The sequence below is a fragment of the Chanodichthys erythropterus genome, chromosome 12, assembly GCF_024489055.1.
Source record: "Chanodichthys erythropterus isolate Z2021 chromosome 12, ASM2448905v1, whole genome shotgun sequence".
Taxonomy (NCBI): Eukaryota; Metazoa; Chordata; class Actinopteri; order Cypriniformes; family Xenocyprididae; genus Chanodichthys; species Chanodichthys erythropterus.
This window is the reverse complement of record NC_090232.1, coordinates 39,127,116-39,154,355: the sequence shown is the minus strand read 5'-3', so window position 1 is coordinate 39,154,355 and position 27,240 is coordinate 39,127,116. Positions and strand designations below refer to the sequence as shown.

Below are 27,240 nucleotides of genomic sequence, written 5' to 3'. Positions count from 1 at the left end.
ATATCAGTAGGATTTCAGTACAATAAACATTCTGATTATAATATTAGTTTTTCAAAGAAAGAGTTTGTTTGATTTATTCATCATATAAACTATAATCAATGGCTTCATGTAATGGCCATACGTGCATTCAGGAGAGAGTCGAGTTCGGGCGGATGGCTGACCTCTGACCCGACGACATATGATGTAGGACATACAGTCAAACCAAAATGTATTCAACCACCTTGAACATTTCATTCATTAATACAGTTTATTGAGTATAGTTTAAAAAAATGGTAATAAAATATGACAAGATCTCAGAGTTAAACTGTGTCAGAAAAAAAAAATATCTTAATTATGTCAGATAACACTTAAGCAAAACATGGTCAGGTCAAAGTGTCTGAATTATTTTTGGTTCCACATTTTTATCATTTTTACTAGTAGTCTACTGTATGAAGAATTTTTGGGTATAATATGTCACAGTTTACTTTATTTTGCTATCCTCACTTACATAAATGAACTATAGTGTCCTGCACCCACTAGTAAAAATATATCAAAAATGTCTGAATAATTTTTGGTTTGACTGTAGCTCCTCTTTTTTTATATTGAAATACTCCAAGATAATCCCTTCTAATTCATGACTGCCATTTTGGTTTGCTCTATCCTCTGTGCTTCCGCATTCGTCAGTTCTAACCTAAGCTTTGTCTACGTCATACATCAGGTCAGAGGTCACCCTTTTTTTCTTTTTTGCAGCATGGGATAGTGCATTGTCCTGCATGAAAATCCTTTAATTTCAGAAGGTACTATTCTTCTTTTTATACCATAGCAGAAAATGGTCAGTTATGAACTCCACATTTCTTACAGAAGTCATTTTGACACCCTCAGAGACCCTAAAGGGACCTTCCATCTCACTTCCCAGTATTCCAGCCCAAATCACCAAATCATCCGCCACCTCCTTGCTAATGTCACAGTCTGGAACGGGGTGGCCATTTACCAATCCAGAAATCCATCCATCTAAGACCATCCACTGTAGTACGGCATCTGTCAAAAAATGAGTATTTCTACTCCTATTGTAAACATTTCTCTCTGTATAAGCTTTGGTTAGGGGTGGCTGAAATGCAACTTACGCACAACTGCCAGCCTGCATGGAGAGGTTCTTGAAACTCCAGAGACACCAGCAGCTTCAAATATCTGTTTGCTGCTCAAAAGTGGCTTTTTTTATAGCTGCCCTTTTAATACAATTAATCTGTTTCACGGGAATGTTCCTTAATTTGTTTGACAGAAACTTGCCCACAAATCTTTTGAGAGTTCGATAATCTCTATTCAGTTTTCGCTAAATATTTGTTTTCATGCCTTTTGCCAGACATTACACCATTTCATGCTTTTCATCTTCAGAAAGATCTTTCTTCCTCCCCATATGGCATGGGAACTGTGACTTGTTTAATAATGTGGAACAACCTCTTAAAGAAGGTTTTCCATTTACCTGAGAAGACCTGGTAAAATACTTAAGAAACTTGTCTGACCAGTTATCTAAAAAGATATGAGAAATAAAACAAACAAACACTTTCTTTGAAAAACTAATATCTGAATGTACTAAAATCCTACTGATATGTCACTTGCATAATACTTTGGGACACAGTGTATTCGGTTGTTAAAGGGTTAGTTCACCCAAAAATGAAAATTCTGTCATCTATTACTTACCTTCATGCCGTTCCACACCTGTAAGACCTTCATTGATCTTCGGAACACAAATTAAGATATTTTGGTTGAAATCCAATGGCTCCGTGAGGCCTCCATAGCCAGCAATGACATTTCCTCTCTCAAGATCCATTAATGTACTAAAAACATATTTAAATCAGTTCATGTGAGTACAGTGGTTCAATATTAATATTATAAAGCGACAAGAATATTTTTGGTGCGCAAAAAAAACTAAAAAAAACTACTTATATAGAGATGGCCGATTTCAAAACACTGCTTCATGACGCCATTGGCTGAAATCATGTTACTTTGGCGCTCCAAACAGCAGATTCGATACACTGATTCATAATGCTCCAATGCTTCCAGAAGCAAAAAATAAATAAATAAATATTTTCGTCGCTTTATAATATTAATATTGAACCACTGTACTCACATGAACTGATTTAAACTGTTTTTAGTACCTTTATGAATCTTGAGTGAGGAAATGTCATTGCTCCCTTTGCAGGCCTCATGGAGCCATCAGATTTCAACTAAAATATCTTAATTTGTGTTCCAAAGATTAACGAAGGTCTTACGGGTGTGGAACAGCATGAGGGTGAGTAATAAATGACAGAATTTTCATTTTTGGGTGAACTAACCCTTCAAGTCTGACGCGGCAGTTGTTAAGTCTGACATCTCGTACCACAAGAAAAACAACAAACGGTGCTAATATACACACACAATTTGGTGTAATACTACAAAAAAATTATAATCATAACCTTTAACTCCATACCAAAATTCCAGATGGCCAGACAGTGATTCATCTTTTATAAATCGTTAAAAAATATTAATATCTGTAATGCTGTGAGCACATAGACTGTTGTGTAGACTGTATTTAAAATGTTTAACTTTTTAAAATGTTTGATGTTTAATATTAATGAATAGTGCTCATAAACAGCCGTCGCTGGCATTCTCAAGTGAAATGAGATGAGGCTTGGACCCAGAAACGGCGTTCCTTACGTCACGACTTAACAAGTGGATACACAGACTTATTAAAATCTAAAATTACCTACCTTATAGGGAACCAGTCAATGATCTCCTCTAGAAAAACTAAATAATAATTCTCTGCTAAATAATTCCATAATGAAAATCTGCAAAAACACATTCTGGGGTATCTTTTTTTGGAAAACAAATGAACTAACTAATATTATATACAAAGTTTAGAAATTTGTAGCATTTATAATTCCCTTTTATTAGAACAACCGAAGTCCATAGTGTGTCCTCATTTAGATAGCTAATTATTAAAGAAGTGTGTGTATGTGTACCTTCAGGTCTGAGGCTCGCTGTTGGTTCTGTTGGGAGAGTTGCTCTAGGCTGATGGAGTTTTGTTCATTATCCTGCTGGAGTTTAGTGTTGCGATGTTGGAGTTGTTCCATTTCTTTACTGGTTTTCTCATTTATAGTCTGTCAGCAAGAACACAAATTCAATTTCAATGGTCATAGTCACAAGTTCTGCATGTGTGTATGTTTCCAACTTAGCTATTCTGTGGAACAATATTGTTAAAAAATGTCTTCAGATATCAGCTAAATCTGATAACCTTTCATTTATAGGTTCTCAAATGGAAATAATGTCCATTAAGTTTTGTATACAGAAAGTTTTCTTTTAGGGTTATGGTCGTAAACTAAGATCATCCTACCACTTGATTTGTTTGTGATACTTGTGCATGTCACTCTATCCACTAGATCAGAATCTCTTACTTTGTGTTCCTGGAGCTGTTGTTCCAGTTTCTGCTGATCATCTTGCAGACGCTGGCTCTGCTGCGTGAGTGATTTAATCTCTGATTGTCTGGACTCCAGGTCAGTTTGAAGCTGCTTCACTTCCTTTTCCAACTTCTCCTTCCTCCTGGTCTCCCGTTGAACCTCATTCTGACGCACCTGGATGTCCTGCTGGAGCTGTGAAAGAGAGACAGTTCTGTTCAGAGACTGTGTCTGTCTGTCTGTCTATCTGTCTACCTATCAGTCTGCCTGTCTAGATCTATCTATCTATCTATCTATCTATCTATCTATCTATCTATCTATCTATCTATCTATCTATCTATCTATCTATCTATCTATCTATCTATCTATCTATCTATCTATCTATCTATCTATCTATCGTCTGTCTGTCAGTTTGTCTAGATCCGTCTGTCTGTCTGTACAAGATGGACATGGTCGTAGAGGCATGTGAAGTCCAGGGTCGGGTGAGGGGGTAAGTCTTAGGGTAAGTATTTTCAGTGTGGCGATGGTAATTTTAGCATGTGGGAAGGTGGTTGAGGCCTTTTCAATCACTATTTGTAGTGATGTAGCCACCCTCTCCTGTTGGGCTCTCAGGTCGTTTGTGCCGGTATGGATTATTATATGGCTTGGGGACACCAGAGTTTGGCCACTGAGTGTTCGGACACCAGAGTTTGGCCACTCTGTGTTTGGGAAAGAGCTTCTTTTCATCAATAAATGTCCCATTTGAATCAATTAAAAGAGTGACTTCTGGTTTCAGTTTTCCTTCTGTCGATGTGGAGGGGTCATCTGAGTGTGATGTGAGGGAAGTGTCTGATGGGAGAGGAAGATTCTGGCTGTGCTGAATCTCTGTTGCTTGGGAGCTGTGATCAGGGTGAAGGGTGTCCTGCTCCACCGGTTCCTCTGATGAGCTGAACTCGCTGTGCTGTGCTCCTCTGTCCTGCCTCAGTGCTCTTATTTCCATCCTCATTGCTGTTAGTTGTGCCCTGTGTATCTCAGTGTGTTGTAAGAACAGTGTTTCCAGTGTGTCCAGCTGGGACCTTAGCCCCTCTCTCTCCTGCTGAAGTTCCTCCACTTCAGTCTGCAGTGTGGACAGCTCTCTCCTGAGGCTGTCCTTTTTGCTGTGCTTGGCTGTGGGGCTGTTGCTGGTCTGGTCTGTTGTCTGAACTTCTTCCAAGGAAAAGATCATCTCCTTGAGCTGTACCATTTCTCCATCTAGCTCTGTGAACATCTCCCTCATGTATAGCAGTGAGAATGAGGGTCTTTGGTCTGGTTTATGCTCGAAGGGTCTCTCTGTTCTGTCTGATCCTCATCTGTGTGGATGGTGTGGGAGACTGACTCCTCAGAAGTGATTAGTTGGTCACTGGTTATGGTCTCTTTCTGTGCTCTGTCTTTGAGTGAGTCTTGTTCAAAGACCCCATTGATGCTCTTTACCACCACTATACCTGTTGTTTTGTAGATATTAACGCTGGTGTTATTTGTGTCTTCTTCATTTCTTATTTTTAGCTGGAAACTCCCACAAATGCTTTTTCTTTCAGCAGAGGGGTAGTGCCTAATGATGGCCTTGTGCCATACATGGGGCTTGTTGGTGTAGAATATCAGGTTACTTATGTTGCCATCTTTATGTAGATCTGCAAAAAGTGTTTCTGGGTTGTCAGTCAGTCTTTTATTTTTGTAGACTTTCCGTACTGTTTCATTTGTGACATCTTTGGGATAGTGCAGTGCGATGACCTCCACATATTGGTGTTGTTTAGGCCTAACGCTCTGGTTGGAGGCTTCAGAACTCTTCTGAGGGCAGAAGGGGCGGTGCCAAGATGATATACTGGCCATAGTTGATTTAGAATGTAAACACAATCAACTGAGATAACTGCCAGTTTTTTTTTGTTGTTTTTTTTTGTTTTTTCTCTCAGTGAAGATAATATTAATGAAAAATAATAAATAAGCCAAAATATGACTTTTCACTGATTATGAGAAGATGATTTTTTTTTTATTCCAAAATTCCTGTTTTGTCCAAAATGTCTTTCTGTGATGTTCTTTCAAGCAAATATCCAATGAGAGATATATAGCACTGTTTTTTCAAATGCTTTTAGCTCTCTTTTCCTGTAAGTTTTCTTCTTAGTTGTTGTTGTTGTTTATGTTGCTTGATATGTTACCCTTTCAAAGATGAATACCCTCTTCTGCAGAGGGTTGTCCTGTGAATTTTCCTCAGATTCAGGTGAATTCAGGTGAAAAAAAAAACTGTCCTAATTCAACAAAAGCTTTGTCTAGATGTTGTCTAGATTATGTTTTATGTTGAATCTCCTATTTTCTCTAGGTTACTGGCAACATATCTTTTTCTCACAATTTATCTGGAGCTCAACTCAAGTTTGACCATCTCTCATGGAACTCTCTCTCTCTCTCTCTCTCTCTCTCTCTCAAAGATTCAAAAATAGCTTTATTGGCATGGAGAAAGGAATCCTTACATTGCCAAAGCATTAATAACAGTCAATAAAAATAAATAAATAAATAAAATAATAATAATGAAGAAAGAAAAAATCAGCAATAAAATAGCAATAATAATAATAAAATTGCAATAAAAATGTTCAATCTTAGAATATTTATAGAAGTGTCTCTAGGCATTTAGTGAGTGTGTTGGTAGTTCTGTCCCGCTGGAGGCTCTTTTGTCGTGACAGGACCTCACGTACCTGGCAGCCAGGTTTGAGCTTGCTGGGCTTTCTCCTAGCAGGTATGGGAGTTTTTCCATATTTGATCTCTGATGAAAGTCTTTGTGGTGGGTTGTGAAATAGGGATAGAAAGCGTCCCTAATTTGTGCATATTTAGGGCAGGATGTCAGAAAGTGCAGTTCTGTTTCCACTTCATTATCTGTGCAGTGGGGACATAGCCGGTCTTCCTTTGGTAGCCAGGTCTGTCTGTGTCTGCCTGTCTCTATGGTGAGATTGTGTTCACTGAGTCTGTACATGCTCAGGACTTTTCTCAGTTTAGGGTCACTCACTGTACTCAGGTATCCTGCCAATTCATATTCTCTGTTTAGGGCCAAATAGCATTCCAATTTACTTTGTAGGGCTGTTGCATCTGTCCAATGATTTAGGTATTTTTCTTTTTGTGTTTTAATTATTTGATTTGGTCTGGCTAAGTTTTTTATTTTCAGTCAGACATGTTGTTGTTTGTGTAGTCAACTCTAAGACCAATTGGCCGAGGGCGTTTCTTCCTGGTGTCAGCTCTTGGTAGTTCAGGGCTTTGTGATGAAGGGTCTGTTTATCACTATTTTTTAGGTGGGTATGGAATTTAATGGCCCTTTTTTGAATTGTGATTATAAGTGGGTATAATCCTAATTCTGCTCTGCAGGCATTATTTGGGGTTTTGCGCTGTACTCTGAGCAAAACTTTGCATAGTTCGGTCTGTAGAGTCTCTATTGGATGTTTGTCCCATTTAGTGAACTCTTGGTTTGGGAGTGGGCCCCAGACTTCACTCCCGTAGAGCGCGATGGGCTCTATTACTGATTTGATTATTTTTATCCAGATTCTGATTGGGATGTCAATTTTAATATTTCTCTTAATAGCGTAAAAAGCTCTCCGTGCCTTGTCTTTCAGGTCGTTAACAGCTTTATTAAAGTTCCCTGTGTTACTAATATTCATGCCAAGGTAAGTGTAGTTCTGCGTGTGCTCAAGGAGCATTTTGTCTAATTTAAAACTATGATGTTGGTCTTGGCAGCTGGGTCTTTTTCGGAAAATCATTATTTTTGTCTTTTTGGGGTTAACTGATAGGGTTAAGGGTTAGGTTATTCTCTCTGACTGTTTGTATATCTATCTGTCTGTCTGTCTATCTATTGGTTTATCATTCTGTCTGTCTGTCTGTCTGTATGTATGTTTTTCTATCTATCTATCTATCTATCTATCTATCTATTTATCTGTATGTCTCTGTCTGTCTGTCTGTTTAGATATATCTGTTTGTCTATCTGTCTGTCTGTCAATTCAATTCAATTCAATTCAAAATTGCTTTATTGGCATGACTGTAAATAATACAATATTGCCAAAGCATACATAAAACAATAATAAAAACATCTGTATAATAGAAGAAAATAATATCAAATATTATATGTCTATCTATCTGCCTAGATCTATCTATCTGTCTGTCTGTCTGTCTGTCTGATAGTCTATCTATCTATCTATCTATCTATCTATCTATCTATCTATCTATCTATCTATCTATCTATCTATCTATCTATATATCTATCTGTCTATCTATCTATCTATCTATCTATCTATCTATCGATTTGTCTGTCTGTCTGTCTATCTATCTGTCTATCTATCTATTGGTTTATCAGTCAGTCTGTCTGTCTGTCTGTCTGTCTGTCTGTCTATCTATCTATCTGTCTATCGATTTTTCTATCTATCTAGATCTCTCTGTTTGTTTGTCCGTATTTCTGTCTGTCTGTCTGTTTATCTATCGAATTGTCTGTCTGTCTGTCTGTATGTATGTATGTCTATCTATCTATCTATCTATCTATCTATCTATCTATCTATCAATTTGTCTGTCTGTCTATCAGTCTATATACAGTATATCTGTTTGTCTGATCTATCTATTGGTTTATCAGTCTGTCTGTCTGTCTATCTATCTGCCTAGCTCTATCTGTCTGTCTGTATGTCTATCTATTGATTTGTCTGTATGTCTGTCTGTCTGTATGTCTATCTATCTATCTATCTATCTATCTATGTATCTATCTATGTATCTATCTATCTATCGATTTGTCTATCTGTCTGTCTAGATCCATCTGTCTGTCTGTCTATCTATTTATTGGTTTATCAGTCAGTCAGTCTGTCTGTCTGTCTGTCTAGATCTATCTGTTTGTTTGTTTGTTTGTTTGTTTGTTTGTTTGTTTGTTTGTTTGTCTGTCTATCTGCCTACATATCTGTTTGTCTATCTGTCTGTCTGTCTATCTATCTATCTGCCTGTCAGTCAGTCTGTCTGCCTAGATCTATCTATCTATCTATCTATCTATCTATCTATCTATCTATCTATCTATCTATCTATCTATCTATCTATCTATCGCTTTATCAGTCTGTCTGTCTATCTATCTATCTATCTGCCTGTCAGTCAGTCTGTCTGCCTAGATCTATCTATCTATCTATCTATCTATCTATCTATCTATCTATCTATCTATCTATCTATCTATCTATCTATCTATCTATCTATCTATCTATCTATCTATCTATCTATCTATCTATCTATCTATCTATCGCTTTATCAGTCTGTCTGTCTGTTTGTCTGTCTATCTATTTATTGTTTATCAGTCTGTCTGTCTGTCTGTCTGTCTGTCTATATATCTATCTGTCTAGATCTATCTGTTTGTTTGTCTGTCTGTCTATCTGTCTAGACATATCTGTTTATCTGTCTGTCAAGCTGTCAGTCTATCGATTTGTCTGTCTGTCTGTCTCTATCAATCGATCATCTATCTATCTATCTATCTATCTATCTATCTATCTATCTATCTATCTATCTATCTATCTATCTATCTATCTATCTATCTATCTATCTATCTATCTATCTATCTATCTATCTATCTATCTGTCTGTCTGTCTGCCTGCCTGCCTGCCTGCCTGCCTGCCTGTCAGTCAGTCAGTCAGTCAGTCAGTCAGTCAGTCAGTCAGTCTGTCTGTCTGTCTATCTAACACAGAGACATATATATCATTAGTATCAGCCAGTAGTTAAAGTGTGTTGCAAATGAGTAGTATTTTTGACTCTTCCAACCTTTAAATTTTGGAGGCACTTTTGGATGGAATACATTCAGAGTTTAAAGTGGTTTGTCAGGCCACTTATTGATTTTCTTACTGTGTTATACACAGTAAACAATTTAAGCTAGTGTTGCCAGGGAGGTGACAGAAGAACCAATCTGTCCAAATTTACAAGTTCAAGTGCCACATTCACAAGCTTTAAGTTCCATTTCTCACAACATATGAAGAGTCAAGAGTAGAACTGCTAGAAATACGCATAATTTGAAGAGTAACAATCACCAGGCACCATATTTCAAATATTGATTTGCTGAAACAGCTAGACATTTGAAATCCTAAAACATTTTCATGGCCTTAAAATGAGAAAAACAGTAGTAAAGCACTGCTGATATTGATGTCAGTGATGAAAAGAGCCAATTATATGTTTGAATACTTGTTTTTGTATGTATGTGTGTGTGTGTGTTTTCTTGTACCAAATATAATATAATTCTAATAAAATGCCATGGCAGTTACTCTGCACACTAATGTTATCAAAAGACCCAGTGGCGTCATATACAAAGCTTTTTATGTATTACCTGAGCAATCAGTTCCATGGCTTTGTTCTTCTCAGCCTCTATCTCATGCTGAGCCTCAGTGGCTTTAGTGAGGTTCTCCCGGAGTGTCACCACCTCTGACAGCAGCTTGTCTCTCTGACTGGTCAGCTCCTCTTTGATCTTTAACAGATCACCCATGCTAGACACATTCAAAAAGATTTATGAACAAGCTTTGTTCTCCATCCCCGCCAGAACACCTCAACAAGGTTATAGTTTCTCTGAAGGCCATCACACAGAATATACCTTGGCACAGGGTTAAGAATAAAAATAAATATTAGAAGAAGAATTGTGTCAGGCATACAAAAAGGCTATCTGTAAGATAAAAGCGTGCATGATACTTAACTGCCTCTATTCTACCAGAATACTGAGAATAGACTGAATGTATAGTTGTATAATACTGTTCACCTGTATTCTTGGCCCTTGAAGACTTCAGATCCTTTTTCAACTAGCATGTTGAGATTGGTTATGTCCTCCTTTAGTTTCTGGATTGTTTCTTTTGCCTGCAACTCCTTTTCATGTGAAGCTTCAACCATTTTCCAGGCCTTGTCAATTTCCTAATCACCAGTAAAATACACAGATAGGGCAAAAGATGTGGCAACAGCTCTAAAATAAGCCTAATATTACGGTATGAGGAAATTATTCAGGGGTCGTCATGTTTAAGTTTAAAGACACAATAAACACAACATCCATTTTATAGAGTGCCATAATTTCTAGCTAGGGTACCATTTTAAGGGTGCTGATTGTGGCTTGATCTTCATCTGCTAGTTTCGTGGCTGTGGATAATTTGACAGAGTTGGACACTATCTCTGCATTCAGCTCCCTGCATTTAGCCATCAGTCTCTTTTCATTCATGTGGGACTTCTGCAGAGCTTTGGCGATCTTCTCATATTCCACACGAAACTTCTCGAATTTTTCATCTCCAGATAACTCATTTAAAACCTCCTGGGTGTCTATGTCCATGGTTTCAAAAGTGCTGTCCTCGGCCTGAAAATGTATTCAAAAGCATAAGTGTGACATCATAAGATGCTGTCTGATAACTTAAAACCTGTGCTGACAGTGTACTGTAAATAAGTTGAAGTGAGTCTGTGCCTTGCAGATTTGTAACAGTTTGCAAGCCTACTTTTGCTCTGCTGATGGTGTACTGAAATGATCAAACACAAAGAACAAAGAGCCGGCAACATGTGTTGGTTTTAAAAGGTTGGTTCACCCAAAAATGAAAATTCTGTCATTAATTACTCACCCTCATGCCGTTCCAATCCCGTAAGACCTTCGTTCATCTTCAGAACACAAATTAAGATATTTTTGATAAAATCCGATGGCTCAGTGAGGCCTCCATTGATAGCAAGATAATTAACACTTCTAAATGTCCAGAAAGCTACTAAAGACCTATTTAAAACAGTTCATGTGACTACAGTGGTTCAACCTTAATGTTACAAAGCGACGAGAATGCTTTTTGTGCGGCAAAAAAACAAATAACGACTTTATTCAACGATATCTAGTGACAGGCGATTTCAAAACACTGCTTCATGAAGCTTCGAAGCTTTACGAATCTTTTGTTTCGAATCAGTGATTCAGAGCATGTATCAAACTGCCAAAGTCACGTGAACCATTGAAATTTCGAAACGCTTTGAAACACTGTATAAAGAAGCATCGTTTACTGAAATAATGTGACTTTGACAGTTTGATACACTCTCCGAACCACTGATTCGAAACAAAAGATTCGTAAAGCTTTGAAGCTTCATGAAGCAGTGTTTTGAAATCAGCCATCACTAGATATTCTGGAATAAAGTCATTATTTTGTTTTTGTTTACTGGCGCACAAAAAGTATTCTTGTCACTTCATAACATTAAGGTTGAACCACTGTAGTCACATGACCTGTTTTAAATATCTTTAGTACCTATCTGGGCATTGAAAGTGATAATTATATTGCTATCAATGCAGGCCTCACTGAGCCATCGAATTTTATCAAAAATATCTTAATTTGTGTTCCGAAGATGAACGAAGGTCTTACGAGTGTGGAACGACACGAGGGTGAGTAATTAATGACAGAATTTTCATTTTTGGGTGAACTAACCCTTTAATACTGTTGGAGTGTTTGCAGGCTTCATGGAGAAAACATCACAGAAAAAAAATGAAAAGAATCATACACTGGAGCATTGTCTAATCCATCTAAATACAGGCTAACATTACAGTTTATTGATTGTAGTCCATCATTCTTTCAAATTATCATTTCAGATCTCTCAGCACTTAAAAGATATACAAAATATTGATGGGATAAAAAAAAAATCCTGAGGCAGTTTCCAGCAGGAAAATAAATAATTGGTGAGAAAAATAAGAAATGTTACAGTAACTGTCAACAAGACTAGTAATTAGTGGTAAAAAAAAAAAAATAAAAAAATAAAAAAGGTTTTATGTTATTAATAGGGCAAAGCAGTTAAAGTGAGACATTTTCAGATAATTTGCAATTCGTGTTCTTTTAAAATATCATTTCAAATCAAGAAATCTTAAGTGCATCTGTGTTCACTAAGCATAAACCACATTCATGTTTTAAACGTTGACAAACCTACAAAATGTACCTAAAAACATCTCATCAAACTGGAAAAGGCTCATAAAAATGAGGTTTAATAAAATTGACCAAGTAAATGCTTTTATTGTTTATTATCTTGTATTAAATAGAATTCTATTTAGCGTATATTACAGCTATTTTCATCTAGCATAGACTGAAGCCTAATTTAAAAACGTTAACTTCACCTAACAACTTGAAACACGGATATGCTTCAGAATATAGTGGAATGCATTAAATATGAAAGACATTTCACTGAGCCCACAGCTAACTTAGAATTCAGTGTTTGAGATGCTAATAGCTAAGATCCATAAGTCTTTATATTTCACTCCACACCAAAGCCAAAGTTTCAGTTTAACATACCTCCTCCATAGCGGTCGTTTGTCCGTCCCCTCTAAAAACCCTCAAAATGTTGTTGTTTTGTGATTAATAAACTGTAAAACGCATACTGTGCGTGTTTTGCTTCAACAACCCGCACGACTGTTTTTTGGTCGCCGGGGATACGCGTCCTCGTTGCCTGGCAGCCGCGACCCACTAAGCACTTCGCGGTTCATCAAGTGATAATAACGGGACATAGCGCTCTCAATACAGTAAAACATTATTGAGAAAATATTTTACAGACACAAGACACCTGAAATTAACAATAATGAGTAAAACTTGTAATGTTCATCAAAGTTTTTGAGTAGAGGGAGGCTGCCATATAGAAGTTTTTTAGTGCATGAATCCTGCTTTGTTTATGTGTTGTCTTTTACACTAGGTGGCAGCTTTACACAGTGCAATCAATGTCTTGTAACAAGCAGCAGTGAAAAATGAAGTGTTGTTAAACTCTCAGTATCACCGATTTCGTTTAAATATATGTACAGCATAGGGTGAGTTCAGAAAGTGGGACAAATGAGTTTTGTGACCAATTGCCCTGTAAAAATGAAGATGGCAATCGTCATTAATAATTGCCATAAGGGTGTCATTCTGAAAATGGTTTAATTTATCTGACATCATAGTGGATCATCAAACTTAAACATCTAACAGAATGGAAATCACCTACTTAAAACTTTTATGGTGTTTTTAAAGGATGGTTGACAAGGTACATTATGTAAGGATATGCTGTAAGTACTAGCTGTAAGGTAAAGGTGGACACTTTTTAAAACTGTTCTGATAGTCAGTAATCATCAAACTTTTATAAGCCAACATGAACCGTGTCATCTAACAGGTAAAGCTTCAACATTTAGGCCTACTGTTTACAGATTGTACAGTACAGACATGAGAATAGGCCTATGGTGTGTTAGCATTAGCATGTTTTCTAGCTGCACTTTGCTGGACATTTATGGCCATTAGCTGATCCTGACCAAGCTAGTTAGGGCTGGTAGACCACCTTAGACTAGTAACAAGCCATCTACTAAACTATGTTGTAAATACCAGCTTATCCACCTTAAGGTGACATGATTTAAAAAAAAAAAAAACGAAGATCATAGTCTAAATTGAAGTAAAAATGTATTTTATATCATTAAAAAAAAAATCAATATCAGTACAAAAACAAAAACTATCCCACTTCTCCCTATATATAACAGGAACATGTTTGGCATTTAATTATACCTCAAGAGCTCTCAGTTTGACAAGTAACCAGGCCCAGATCCTATCAATCCTACCTTAATTCTGCACATGTACTCAGATAAGCAACATGCTGATTACATAATTTGGCAATGTTATATTCATCTTTTTATAATTGCGCTTCACTGTCCATAGCCATGCTGAATTACGTCAGATGACACAATGAGAGGTGTGGAAGTTCCTAGAGATCAGTTGAGTCACTTGTGTCTAGCCCAAATGTATTAGTATTTTCTGGGATACACAAGTTTATGTCTTTATATGGAAGACAAAATATTATATTATATTATATTATATTATATTATATTATATTATATTATATTATATTATATTATATTATATTATATTATATAAAAATATTACCAAAGAAAATATAATTACATTTTTATTAATAAAAAAACGTTTTTTGCATATATTCCAATATTTCCAAATTAGAATATATGCAAAAAGTATATTTTAATTTATTACATGCCTTATAATAATATTTATATATTTGGTTGGTTTATATAATCAAGTGCAAATTTACTGAATAATAATAGAACATTTGTTTCTCATTTTATGCAAATTCCATGTTGACATTCTATGAATACTTGAAAACAATAGCTTGAAAAATAAGAACACTATGTGCAACTTTGAGTGACTATTACGATGTTTTGGCTGTTCCCTGTTCTGGATCTCTCTTGGATGTTATGTTCATATTTTCCTGAAGTATACTGTTGAGTCTCTGACGACAATAAGTGACACATTGTCATGACTTCGTGCGTCGACACCTGAGCTATTAAAGTGTGATATTGCAGCAAAAAATGTTCATACACATTTTTGATTGGTTGGCTTATATACTCTGTATAAGGGAACATCCAGTAGTAGCCAAATTATATAGGTGAGTGGATTACATAATTATGATGACACATTATCCTGATGGTTGAGGCAGTGTATTTGATCTAATCTAAAGTAGAAGCAAAGGCGACAGATGCGCGTTAAATCCCCGATGGAGGGAAAACTCACCAAAGCAGGATGACAAAACAAACATCCGAGGGAACAAAAGTTAGCAAATCAAATCGTTTTTGAGCTGACCTACATAAAATATCCAATTTATTTCCATTTCGTTCATTGCAAACCTCTCTGTGTGGCTTGTGCGTTCTCCCGAAGCGCAAACGCGCGTCTTTTCACCTGCAGCTTGGGCGCGTTTGGGCGGCTGATGTGTTTTTCAATGACAGTTCATCGAGCAGAGAAAAACTTGTGGATCTGTAGTCGGTTCAAATCCGACTTGTCACGGACATAATAGCAAGAACAAACCAAGAGAAGGACGATAAGAGTGAGTTATTAGAGCCTGACGCTCGAAGTGCAACATCTGGAGATCAGCAGCAGCAGTCATGGGCAACAGTGTGTCCGGAATCAGAGCACTGCACAGGGGACAGCAGAACAGGTTTCAAAGACTTCCAAACTCACACAAAGGTTAGTATTTCTATTCTATTCTATTCTAGTTGGATTTCCCTGCTGGAAAATCCAACCTGAACTGGTAGATATTTCTTGGAATATTAGCTGCTTAAAGTCAGCTATTAGCTGGTTGACCAGTTACCATGTTCCAAAAAAAATTACCACCTTGATGATAGTTCAAGATAACATGCAGGAAACGTTCCCACAACTTTCACTAATGTTTTGTAAAGGTTATGTACGTTCTTTAAATAACATTTAGAGAATGTTCTTATAACATTATGTAGCTAATATTTGATATGCATTCTCATAATGTTCATAACGTTCTTGGGACAATGTTCTTGGAGTGTATTTATGGTGTTGTTTTTACTTGAGTGTTGTCATAACATTGAGAAAAAACATTCTAAGAACATTGTCAGTACATCCTTATGATGTAATTTGTTCATGATGATGTTGACGTTAACCTTGGTGAAATATTACAAATAAACGTTAAAACAATGTCATATTGTGAGTAAAAATAAGGTTAGGAGAATGTTAAACTAACTTTTTTACGAGTTCACACTTATAAATAATCAGATAGAGTAAAAGAGTATGCATATTTGTCTAAGCTCGGAATTTGGCCTGAGCCCGTATCCCTGGCTGGGATAGAAAGCAGGCGAGAGTGAGGAGTCAGGGTGATGGAGGGATGCTATTATATACTGATTGGGTGATCATTTACTAAACATGTTCCTCCAGAACTTCCTCCTGAACCTGAAACATCATTTATTTTAACCTTTAATAGCGATATAATCATGACAAGTAAACTGGACATTGATGTTTTAGACCTAGTCCACATGTACACTGAGATTTTTGTATAAACTGATATAAAAAATATAAAAAAATCACGTCCATATGAATGCAAAAACATGCTAAGCACTGTCAAGAGCATGCCAAACCAACAGGTTGCGATATAACCCAAAATGTAAAGCCATTTTGGCCAATCAAAAGCCTGGAAAAAAGATTACCGGTTCGAGTGTTGTGCCAAATTTCGACCCCCTGCTAAATTATTAGCCCCCTTGTTGAAGTTGCTACCTGATTGGCTGATCTTAACCCCACCCCTAATTCTAACCCCTCCCCCTCACCTACTCCTAAACCTACTAGTACTTAGGGAGGTAATAATCTGTCAGGGGGTCGAAATTCGGCACAACACCGGTTCTCGACATCACAAACCAAAATCTCTGGTTTCACCATCTACACGACAACACTGCAACCAGAGTTTCTAAAAATCTTCACACTAGCAGGAGTTTTCAAAAAAGTTCAGTTTCAGTGACCGGATACTGCGTTTGCGTGTGGATGAATGGCCAATGGCTCCGGTTTTGAAAATACCCATGTTCATTTGGACTGGGCCTTAGAAACATTGCAAATCACAAAATTTGTTAGCTGGATAGCAAGTGTGCCATATTTATGCAGCCTAACAATCCTTTAACTGATATGAATTATAGAAATGTGATAGCCAGGTTAAAGAGATGTGTTTTTAGTCTAGATTTTAGTCAACAACCAAGACATTTCCTTTTCTTTTCTGTCTATTCCAAAGTAAACATCCTGCACCATTAGAGCAATTGTCTGTCTGTGAATTATGCTGATTATAATGTTTCTCATGGTAACTGTTGAATTCACGTGGGTGCTGAAGGACAGCGCTTCTTTTCTTACACTTGTATACTCTTATAAGATTCTTAGACTTGTGCCACATTCATCAGTTATTAATGGGTGAAACTGCACTGTGTCCATGTTACTCATCATAGCACACAATACTGTGATTAATCATTACAGTCATAACAATAACAATGCGCAATTATGAGCAGCTCTGCAAAATAATTAAACACTAAGGACATCATGTTCAATAACATTACTCAGCATTTACTTATGTAAATACCTCTGTACTGTGTGCATGATCACTGTACTAAGTTATAAATTATGAGACCAATTCAAGTGTCCGAGTTATTAGGATGGCCCATTTTCTCTGTGCCGAAAGTTCAACCAGGCCCAGTTCACTAGGTGAAAAGTTTAATGGTCTCACTTTCTCTGACTGAATGGCCTACAGTAACATTATTTTATGTAAGCCAACACATTGCCAGCCCTTGAGCTCCTCTCCAACTCCTAGTGGTGCTGCGTAGGAAGTTTGCAGTGATGGAGGTAATTTTGGAGATGCTGTTCTGTTTCAAAGCTCTACTGATTCATGCATAACAGAGCATCTGATTATGAAGATTATGCCAGTGCGGATATAATTGCGCCCCTCATTAGCAAAAAAGCCATTATATTCAAATAAAGACATGCTAAAGGGGGCTTTAATTATCTGTGCCATTGACAAGGCACTCCGGTGCATTTACAGATTGCACTGAAGGGCCAGCAACAACAATCAAAGGGTAATGCAAACGATTTGTAAATTTAATGATTTGTAATTGATATAAAATGAGCATGAGAGTACATAAGCCATTTTCTCTCTCGTAATGACTTTTTTTTCTTCATCATTACAGGAAAGCACAAGAAAATGCAATTTTAGTTGATTACACAAGAGGTGAATCAAAATGCTTTTTCCACCAGGAAACCTTTTTGGGTGTTTATTGGGAAACATACGCTTTATTAAACTGCCAAAGTAAATAGCGAGGTCATTTGCTGACAAATTTCCTGATGAAGTGTTTGCATGCGTTTGCTCTTGTGATGAATTGTAACGAGAGGCAGAAGGGACAGTGGAACCCATTATTCTGTCAGAAGAGATCTCCTTGACAACAGGACATAGCATGTAAACCGTTACCATGGCGATTGTCCCTCAGTGTTATAAGATAACAGGAGGAAGGTTAGGTTTATATATCTTATGTATCTTTGTGCCACTTGTTTTGCACCAGAAATGTAGCGTGTAAAATTATAGGTTGGAACCTAATTGTTACTTTGAACAGTGAACCGAAACCTGCAATGTTTAATTTTGTCTTGTAATGGCACGGAAACATCCCCACCTCCTTCTTATTCCACTCTGGTTCAACTTAAATAACCAATTTTCTTTTCTGTAAAGGAGAGATGTAACGCTTCAAGCCAGTTTGTTTCTCATCATAAATGATTAGGATAAAATTTTTCGTTTCCATTGCAATTGGCCCCATTGACATCAGCGACATCAAGAATGAGAAACTCTATTTCTGGCCAAATGACTCACAGCAACATGTTGCGCTTATAATGAATTGGATGTAATTTGTTCTAAATGTGTTTCTGAATATGAAGTATATCTGCAGAAGCACACAACAGCGAGATATGAGATGATTCATGATTTTATGAAGGGAGGGGATGTGAGAACAGGAGCACATAACCAGTCCAGAAAAGATGAGCCTTGAGGGAGAAGGGGAGGTTTGTGTGCGTGCGTGTGTGTGTGTGTGTGTGTGTGTGTGTGTGTGTGTGTGTGTGTGTGTGTGTGTGTGTGTGTGTGTGTGTGTGTGTGTGCTTTTGTTTATATTACATTGTGGGGACCAAATGTCCCCATGATGTAATATAAACCTGAGTTCACCTACATCGTGGGGACCAGCCAGCGGTCCCCACAATGTAAATGGGTTTATAAATCATATAGAATGAGTTTTTGTGAAAAAGTAAAAGTTTGCACAGTTTCCTGTGAGGGTTAGGTTTAGGGGTAGGGGCAGGGTAGGGGGATAGAATGTACAGTTTGTTCAGTGTAAAATGCATTGAAGTCTATGGAAAGTCCCCACAATTCACAAAAACAAACATGTGTGTGTGTGTGTGTGTGTGTGTGTGTGTGTGTGTGTGTGTGTGTGTGTGTGTGTGTGTGTGTGTGTGTGTGTGTGTGTGTGTGTGTGTGTGTGTGTGTGATGTGTATGCAGAAGTGTTGATGTCTCTGCATCTGTGCTCATGTCATACATGGATGTATGTTTTTGTCTATTCATGATTACATACACATGCTTATTTAGACTCAGATGTGTGGGTGGGTTTACCATCTAAAATCATAGGCCAAGCACCCACGGAAAAACATGGGGAGATATTCTCCATTCATTTTATCCATTGAAATGAATGGAGAATGGGGGGGGGGGGTGCTTTTATGTAATTTTATGTAATTAACTTGAAAATCATTAGGTATATCAGAGAGAGAGATTCACAACAACACTTAATGGAAAGGAGAGCCTGTTCTCTTTTAAAAATCATCAATTTCCTTGTAATAGTTTCAATTTATATGTCGCCGCACAACCTACACATCCCAGCATAAACGCTCTGTTCACAAACCACTGTTAGTTTTAACATAAAAGCAAGCAGAATCAGAAAGCGAATTACTAAAGAGCTCATCTTAGTTCATCGCAATCTGTTATAGTTCTGTTATAATAAATGTGTAAAGTGTATAGTCTGTTTTGGTTTCGTTTTTACTGTGTTCTGTTCCTGTTTTGCCTGCATGAGTTCCTAGTTAGTTTTCCTGGCTGTTAATTAGTTTCCACATACCTGTTTCTGTTCACCTTCATTATATTCCCCATGTATTTAAGCCCTGACTTTCATTCTGTTCAAAGTTTAAGTGGTTATGTTATTTATTCTCCTGTGATTCCTTGTTGTGCACAATGAACCTCTTGTTTACATAATGTGTACACTTTGTTTGTTGTAATGAGAGGATTTGCAAGTGTGCAGCACTCAGAATCCACTTAACGCTCAAAATGGCAGTTTTTGTTTAGTGCTAAATTGACACTGTGGGCACCCATCGGCATAAATGTAAATCACCGCCTATGTCTAAAATAGTGCAGCTCCTGTTGTGGTCTAGTGGTCCACACACATGCTTTGATGCAAGTTCAAATCTCATTTGTGATATTTTCTGATTCATCTTTGCTGTAACATTGGCTGAATTCAGCACATACCACTCTTAGTATTTTTTACTCACTTTTTTTTTTTTTTCGGTCACCCAAAATTTGATTAAACTTGGCATGAAAAGGACGTTGTGATAGTCTTTTATTCCTCTATCTGAGTAAATTGGCTTCTCCAGGAAGTTGTGGCCTAATGGTTAGAGAGTCAGACTTGTAACCAGAAGGTCATGGGTTTGAGTCTCAGTACCAGCAGGAAACGAAGGTGGGGGAGTGAATAAACAGCGCATAATTATTCTTATTCTCTCTTATTCTCATTACCCACAACTGAGGTGTCCTTGAGCAAGGCAACTCCCTTGGCGCCCCATCAAAAAGGTTGCCCACTGCTCCGGGTGTGTGTTCAATACTCACTACTGTGTGTGTGCACTTGGATGGTTAAAATCAGAGCACAAATTCAGAGTATGGGACACCATATAAGTATATTTGGCCACACGTCACGTCACTTGACCGGACTTGATTTTGTCCATCGGATTGGATGGTTTGATTGTTAATATCTAAATGAAATTGTTTTAAATCTGAAATGTTCTTTACTACTGAATCAACTTCACTATTCAGGTGTCACAGTTAGTTTGCAGACAAGGAGAGATGAAACATGGATCTAGATTCAGCAGTATTTATTTAATGAAAATAAAAACACTCTGGAACACAGAAAAACTGTCAACCAAACGACACATTGATGAAAGCAGACAAAGAACTAGGAGGTATAGGTCTATATATATATATATACAGGTGAACAGTAACTAAAACAACCACCAGCACACACAAAGAAACATAAGAACACCAAGAAAACAGGAAAAGAGAAGCAGGAACAACAGAATGAAATAAACTTCAAAATAAGAGTCTTAAAACACAAAAACACCTGTAAGACATGACATTAGGTTACAACTACAAATATATAAGTTTAAAGTGGGAAAACAGAGAGAAAAAGATGATTAACCCCATAAAGCCTGACTTATGAAATAGTCTGAAAAATCGAATTTTTGGAAATGGTTTTGGAAACAGTTTATTGAACCTTTAGACAAAATAACTAAATCCAATAAAATGTTTGCATGTGTGTTTTTATTGAGTTGATATATCAGGCTGGTATGATATAGGAGAATATGGCGCTCATACTCCTTAATTTTATTCAGAGGCCTGAAGTAAGCAAAAAATGTGCAGTTTGGTGCATTTGCTGATATTGGCCATGAAGGAAGATAAAATTCTGCTTGCAATGTAAATCAATGAAACCTTTATAGCAGACAGCTTGCATATAAATATCAGTTATCACTTAATATTTTCCAATAATGTCTTAGTCAGATGGTATTTAAATGCTTCATTTTATGATGAAAGCTAGTTTTTATTGTGGAGGGCAAAACATGCAATGCAATACAATGATGATTGAGAGATGTACAAATAAACATTCCTCAAAGGCCTGATAAATCATATTTCATACTTACATTTTAAGAAAATAAGAAAACAATATATATTATTAAAAAATAATGAAAAATCGGAGGAAAAATATACTGTTTTGCTGTATGGGTTCATTTGTTAATGGTGCCCTCGAATTAAAAATTTAATTTATCTTGGCATAGTCAAATAACAAGAGTTCAGTACATGGAAATGACATACAGTGAGTCTCAAACACCATTGTTTCCTCCTTCTTGTGTAAATCTCATTTGTTTAAAAGACCTCCGAAGAACAGGCGAATCACAACATAACATCAACTGTTATGTAACAGGGGTGTACACCCCAATATTTGCATATGCCAGCCCATGTTCCCAACATTATGAAAGGCATTAGAGAAGGGCAGCCAGTATCTGCACAGCTGAATCATCAGACTAGGTAAGCAAGCAAGAACAATAGCGAAAAATGGCAGATGGAGCAATAATAAGTCAAGTCAAGTCAAGTCAAATTTATTTATATAGCGCTTTTACAATTGGTAATTGTTTCAAAGCAGCTTTACATATTAGAAGCACAGAAAAAAAGGGAAGTGGTTAAAACTGTACAAGCAAGCGTGGTAATATGTAACATATACAAGATGGTGCTACATTAAGCCAATGTCGGCTGACTTCCAGGGGTGGAAAAAACCCCCTAGGAGAAAAACCCAGCATGCTAGCACTGGGAAAAAAGTCCTAGGAGGGAAAAAACCCCTTGGAAGATATATATATGTAAATGTATATGGAGATCAAAATCTGAATTGTACATTTTTATTATAGAGATTAAAAATCGATTATATATAAATATATGTAAGCGGATACGGGGATCCTGGGCTACGTTGTAGTCAGGTCCAGACGCAGGTTCTCCATCTGATCTGGATACGGCCTGGATCCAGCACCCGGCAAACCTCAGGATAAGCAGAGAGACAGATATTAGCGTAGATGCCATTCTTGTTCTGATGTACAGGTATATCTAGTGTTATAGGAAATGTTCTCGGTTCCGGCCGACCTAATTATTGCAGCGTAACAATCCTTTAACGGATTTGAAAAATGTTAATGTATTGATAATGTGTTATGTGTATGCAAGAGCAAAGAGATGTGTTTTTAGTCTAGATTTAAACTGACAGAGTGTGTCTGCTTCCCGAACAATGCTAGGAAGATTGTTCCAGAGTTTAGGTGCTAAATAGGAAAATGATCTGCCGCCTTCAGTTGATTTTGATATTCTGGGTATTATCAACTGGCCTAAATTCTGAGATCGCAATAAACGTGAAGGACTATAATGCATTAAGAGCTCACTTAGGTACTGGGGAGCTAAACCATTTAGAGCTTTATAAGTAAGTAGCAAGATTTTAAAATCTATACGATGTTTAATAGGGAGCCAATGTAATGTTGACAGAACTGGGCTAATATGGTCATACTTTCTGGTTCTAGTAAGAACTCTAGCTGCCGCATTTTGAACCAACTGTAGTTTGTTTAAAAGCCGAGCAGAACAACCACCCAGTAGAGCGTTACAATAATCTAGTCTTGAGGTCATGAATGCATGAACCAACTGTTCCGCATTTGTCATTGAGAGCATATGTCGTAATTTAGATATATTTTTTAGATGGAAGAAGGCGGTTTTACAGATACTAGAAACATGACTTTCAAATGAAAGATTGGTATCAAAGAGCACACCCAGGTTCCTAACTGAGGACGAAGGTTTAATGGAGCACCCGTCAAGTGTTAGAGAGTATTCAAGGTTTTTTCGTGAGGAAGTTTTTGGTCCAAAGATTAGGAAATCAGTTTTTTCTGAATTTAATAATAAGAAATTTCTTGTCATCCAGTTTTTAATGTCAGCTATGCATTCTGTTAGTTTTGTGAATTTGTAGGTTTCGTCAGGGCGCGAGGAAATATAGAGCTGAGTATCGTCAGCGTAGCAGTGAAAACTAACACCATGCTTCCTAATTATCTCTCCTAAGGGCAGCATGTACAGAGTGAAAAGCAACGGTCCTAATACTGAGCCTTGTGGTACCCCATATTTAACCTGTGATCGATACGACATCTCTTCATTAACTACCACAGACTGATAACGGTCAGATAAGTATGATTTGAACCATGCCAAAGCAATTCCACTAATGCCAATATAGTTTTCAAGTCTTTTTAAAAGAATGTTATGATCGATAGTGTCAAAAGCAGCACTGAGATCTAATAACACTAATAGAGAAATACAGCCACGATCGGATGATAGGAGTAGATCGTTTGTAACTCTAACGAGAGCAGTCTCAGTACTATGGTATGGTCTAAATCCTGACTGGAAATCCTCACAGATTCCATTTCTTTCTAAAAAGGAACACAGTTGTGTTGAAACTGCCTTTTCTAGTATCTTTGACAGAAAAGGTAGATTCGAGATTGGCCTGTAATTTACTAAATCTCTCGGATCTAGTTGAGGTTTTTTAATAAGAGGTTTGATAATAGCCTGCTTAAAGGTTTTTGGCACGTGTCCTAGTGTTAAAGATGAATTAATTATATCAAGAAGTGGACCTACGACCTCTGGAAGCATTTCTTTCAGTAGTTTAGTCGGCATTGGGTCTAACATACATGTCGTTGATTTTGATGATTTGATAAGTTTAGATAATTCTTCCTCTCCTATAGCGGCGAATGATTCTAGTTTTACCTCAGGGACAATACAGTGCACTGTCTGAAGAGAAACTGTAGACGGTTGCATGTTTATAATTTTCTCTCTAATATTATCAATCTTGCAAGTAAAGAAGTTCATAAAGTCATTACTGCTGTGCTCTATGGAAACGTCAGCAGTTGAATCTCTGTTTCTAGTTAATTTAGCCACTGTGTCAAATAAATACCTAGGATTATGTTTGTTTTCTATTAAGAGATTTGAAAAATAAGTAGATCTAGCATTTCTTATGGCTGTTCTGTACTCAATCATTTTTTCTTTCCACGAAAGGCGAAAAACTTCTAGTTTTGTTTTCTTCCAACTACGTTCAGCTTTTCTAACAGCTCGTTTTAGAGCCCGAGTGTGCTCATCATACCACGGCGTTGGATTAGTTTCCTTAATCTTCTTTAGACGTAAAGGAGCGACCGCATCTAATGTGCTGGAAAAGAGAGAGCCAATAGTTTCTGTTGCAGCATCGAGTTCTTCTATGTTGTCAGGTATACTAAGGCGATGAAACTGCTCGGGGAGATTATTTATAAAGCAATCTTTAGTGGCAGACGTGATTGTTCTACAATATTTATGGCTGGGTGGTGGTTTTGTAGCCTTGGCTAATTGTATTATACACGAGACTAAATAATGATCTGATATATCATCGCTCTGCTGTAGAATTTCAACAGCATCAATATCTATTCCATGCGACAGTATTAGATCTAGGGTATGATTACGACAATGAGTGGGTCCTGACACGTGTTGTTTAACTCCAATAGAGTTTAAAATATCTGCAAATGCCAATCCAAATGCGTCTTTATTATTATCTACATGGATATTAAAATCACCAACAACAAGGACTTTATCCGCAGCCAGTACTAACTCTGATAGAAACTCAGCAAATTCTTTGATAAAGTCAGTATGGTGCCCTGGTGGCCTGTATACAGTAGCCAGCACAAATGTCAACTTACATAATGTTACATAAAGCACCATCACTTCAAAGGAATTATATTTGAAATTCTTTTGAATGATTCTGAATATATTACTATAAATTACAGCAACACCTCCCCCTTTGCCTTTCTGTCGAGGATTGTGTCGATAATCATAACCTTGAGGACTAGATTCATTTAAAGTAATGTAATCGTCTGGTTTTAGCCAGGTTTCTGTCAAACACAGCAAGTCTAGTTTATTGTCTGTGATAATTTCATTTACAATAAGTGCTTTTGAAGAAATAGATCTAATATTCAGTAACCCAAGCTTTATCATTTGTTTATCTGATTTATCTGTGATTTTCATTTTTTGAACATCAATTAAATTTTTACCCTTAAAAGGTTTTGGAAGTTTTTTGTATTTACTAGTTCGAGGTACAGACACAGTCTCTATGTGATAATATCTAGGTGAAAGTGTTTCTATGTGCTGTGAATTATCTGAGTTCTGTGACGTGAGGCGGCTAGCAGACGGTCGGTTTAGCCAGTTTGTCTGCGTCCTGATCTGGGCCCTGGTTTGTCATGTTTCAGCTCTAAGACTATTTGCCAAATTTCTAGAGAGAAGAGCAGCACCATCCCGGGAGGGATGAATACCATCTCTTTTCAACAGATCAGGTCTGCCCCAAAAGCTTTTCCAATTGTCTATGAAACCTATATTATATTACTGACATGATCCATGATAACATGACATTTTTAGTGATATTTGTAAATTGTCTTTCTAAATGTTTCGTTAGCATGTTGCTAATGTACTGTTAAATGTGGTTAAAGTTACTATCGTTTCTTACTGTATTCACGGAGACAAGAGCCGTCGCTATTTGATTATTAAACACTTGCAGTCTGTATAATTCATAAATACAACTTCATTCTTTAAAAATCTCTCCAACAGTGTAGCATTAGCCGTTAGCCACGGAGCACAGCCTCAAATTCATTCAGAATCAATGTAAACAACATAACAGTATACAATACTCACATAATCCGACGCATGCATGACGAACACTTTGTAAAGATCCATTTGAGGGTTATATTAGCTGTGTGAACTTTGTTTATGCACTGTTCAAGGCAAGCGTGAGCTCAATGGGCGTGGAGCATGAGAATTAAAGGGCCAGCAGCCCTGAATCGGCTCATTTATAATGATGCCCCAAAATAGGCAGTTAAAAAAATGAAGTAAAAAAAAAATCTATGGGGTATTTTGAGCTGAAACTTCACAGACACATTCAGGGGACACCTTAGACTTATATTACCTTATATTATTTAAAAAAAGTTCTAGGGCACCTTTAATCAAATATACAAATTATTTAATTCCATACAATTTATAATTGTGAAAGACTTCTCAACCAGGCACAATGCAATAAATCTTCCTTTCTCAATCTTCATGCTACTGTGAACAGAGACAGGCAACATGACATTGTGTTGCTCACTTTGTTTCTACTGTATATCTGACCTCGAACTCATGCTGGCAAAACTCACTCATTGCATGTCGCATCCATGCATCACGTGATTCAAATCAAAGCTTGAAAGGCAGAAGGAGGCCATCAGGGAGAATGTCACAGATTGCTACAGTTTACAAGCCCACACACACATTTGCATAGAGGATACACACACTCAAATACAGACACAAACCAAACCATATATAAAATGTAAAGATATTCACAGCTAGATGAAGTTTCCCTTTGGGAACAACAGTTTAGTTCCGGTACATTTGAAGTCACTATTTAACATGGCGGGACCAAAGAGAGAGAGAGAGAGAGAGAGAAATCAGAGTAATCTGCTGTGAACTGAATGAATAATGGCTCACGGCTCATTTCTGACAGCTGCCTGATATGCCTTTGACAAATTAAAAAGGTCAGACTCACAGAGAGTTGTTAATAGCTCGAAGGCTTTTTGTGGTTTATTAAGCTTTGAAAAGGTGCACAGAATTGCCTGCTTTGTGAAATGAACTCCTGTGCTAGGCAATTTAACTGATCTGAACTCTGAAAGCATGGTT

The 27,240-nt window shown here is 37.1% G+C and overlaps 2 protein-coding genes across 2 annotated transcripts in view; one reads left to right on the top strand and one right to left on the bottom strand.

Annotated features, from left to right (window-relative positions):
* The window catches only part of cfap58 (cilia and flagella associated protein 58), a 144,443-nt gene extending 131,664 nt beyond the window's left edge, over positions 1 to 12,779 (bottom strand). Inside the window, exons 1-6 of the mRNA XM_067404945.1 lie at positions 12,674 to 12,779; positions 10,471 to 10,731; positions 10,153 to 10,301; positions 9,730 to 9,886; positions 3,411 to 3,605; positions 2,979 to 3,116 (exon numbers count right to left, since the gene is read on the bottom strand). Of these exons, the coding sequence (XP_067261046.1) occupies positions 2,979 to 3,116; positions 3,411 to 3,605; positions 9,730 to 9,886; positions 10,153 to 10,301; positions 10,471 to 10,731; positions 12,674 to 12,682 (909 nt within the window). The 5' untranslated portion in view covers positions 12,683 to 12,779. The remainder of the gene's footprint in view (positions 1 to 2,978; positions 3,117 to 3,410; positions 3,606 to 9,729; positions 9,887 to 10,152; positions 10,302 to 10,470; positions 10,732 to 12,673) is intronic.
* A 2,024-nt stretch (positions 12,780 to 14,803) lies between these two features.
* The window catches only part of neurl1aa (neuralized E3 ubiquitin protein ligase 1Aa), an 88,174-nt gene continuing 75,737 nt past the window's right edge, over positions 14,804 to 27,240 (top strand). The window contains exon 1 of the mRNA XM_067404816.1: positions 14,804 to 15,367. Within this exon, the coding sequence (XP_067260917.1) occupies positions 15,286 to 15,367 (82 nt within the window). The 5' untranslated portion in view covers positions 14,804 to 15,285. The remainder of the gene's footprint in view (positions 15,368 to 27,240) is intronic.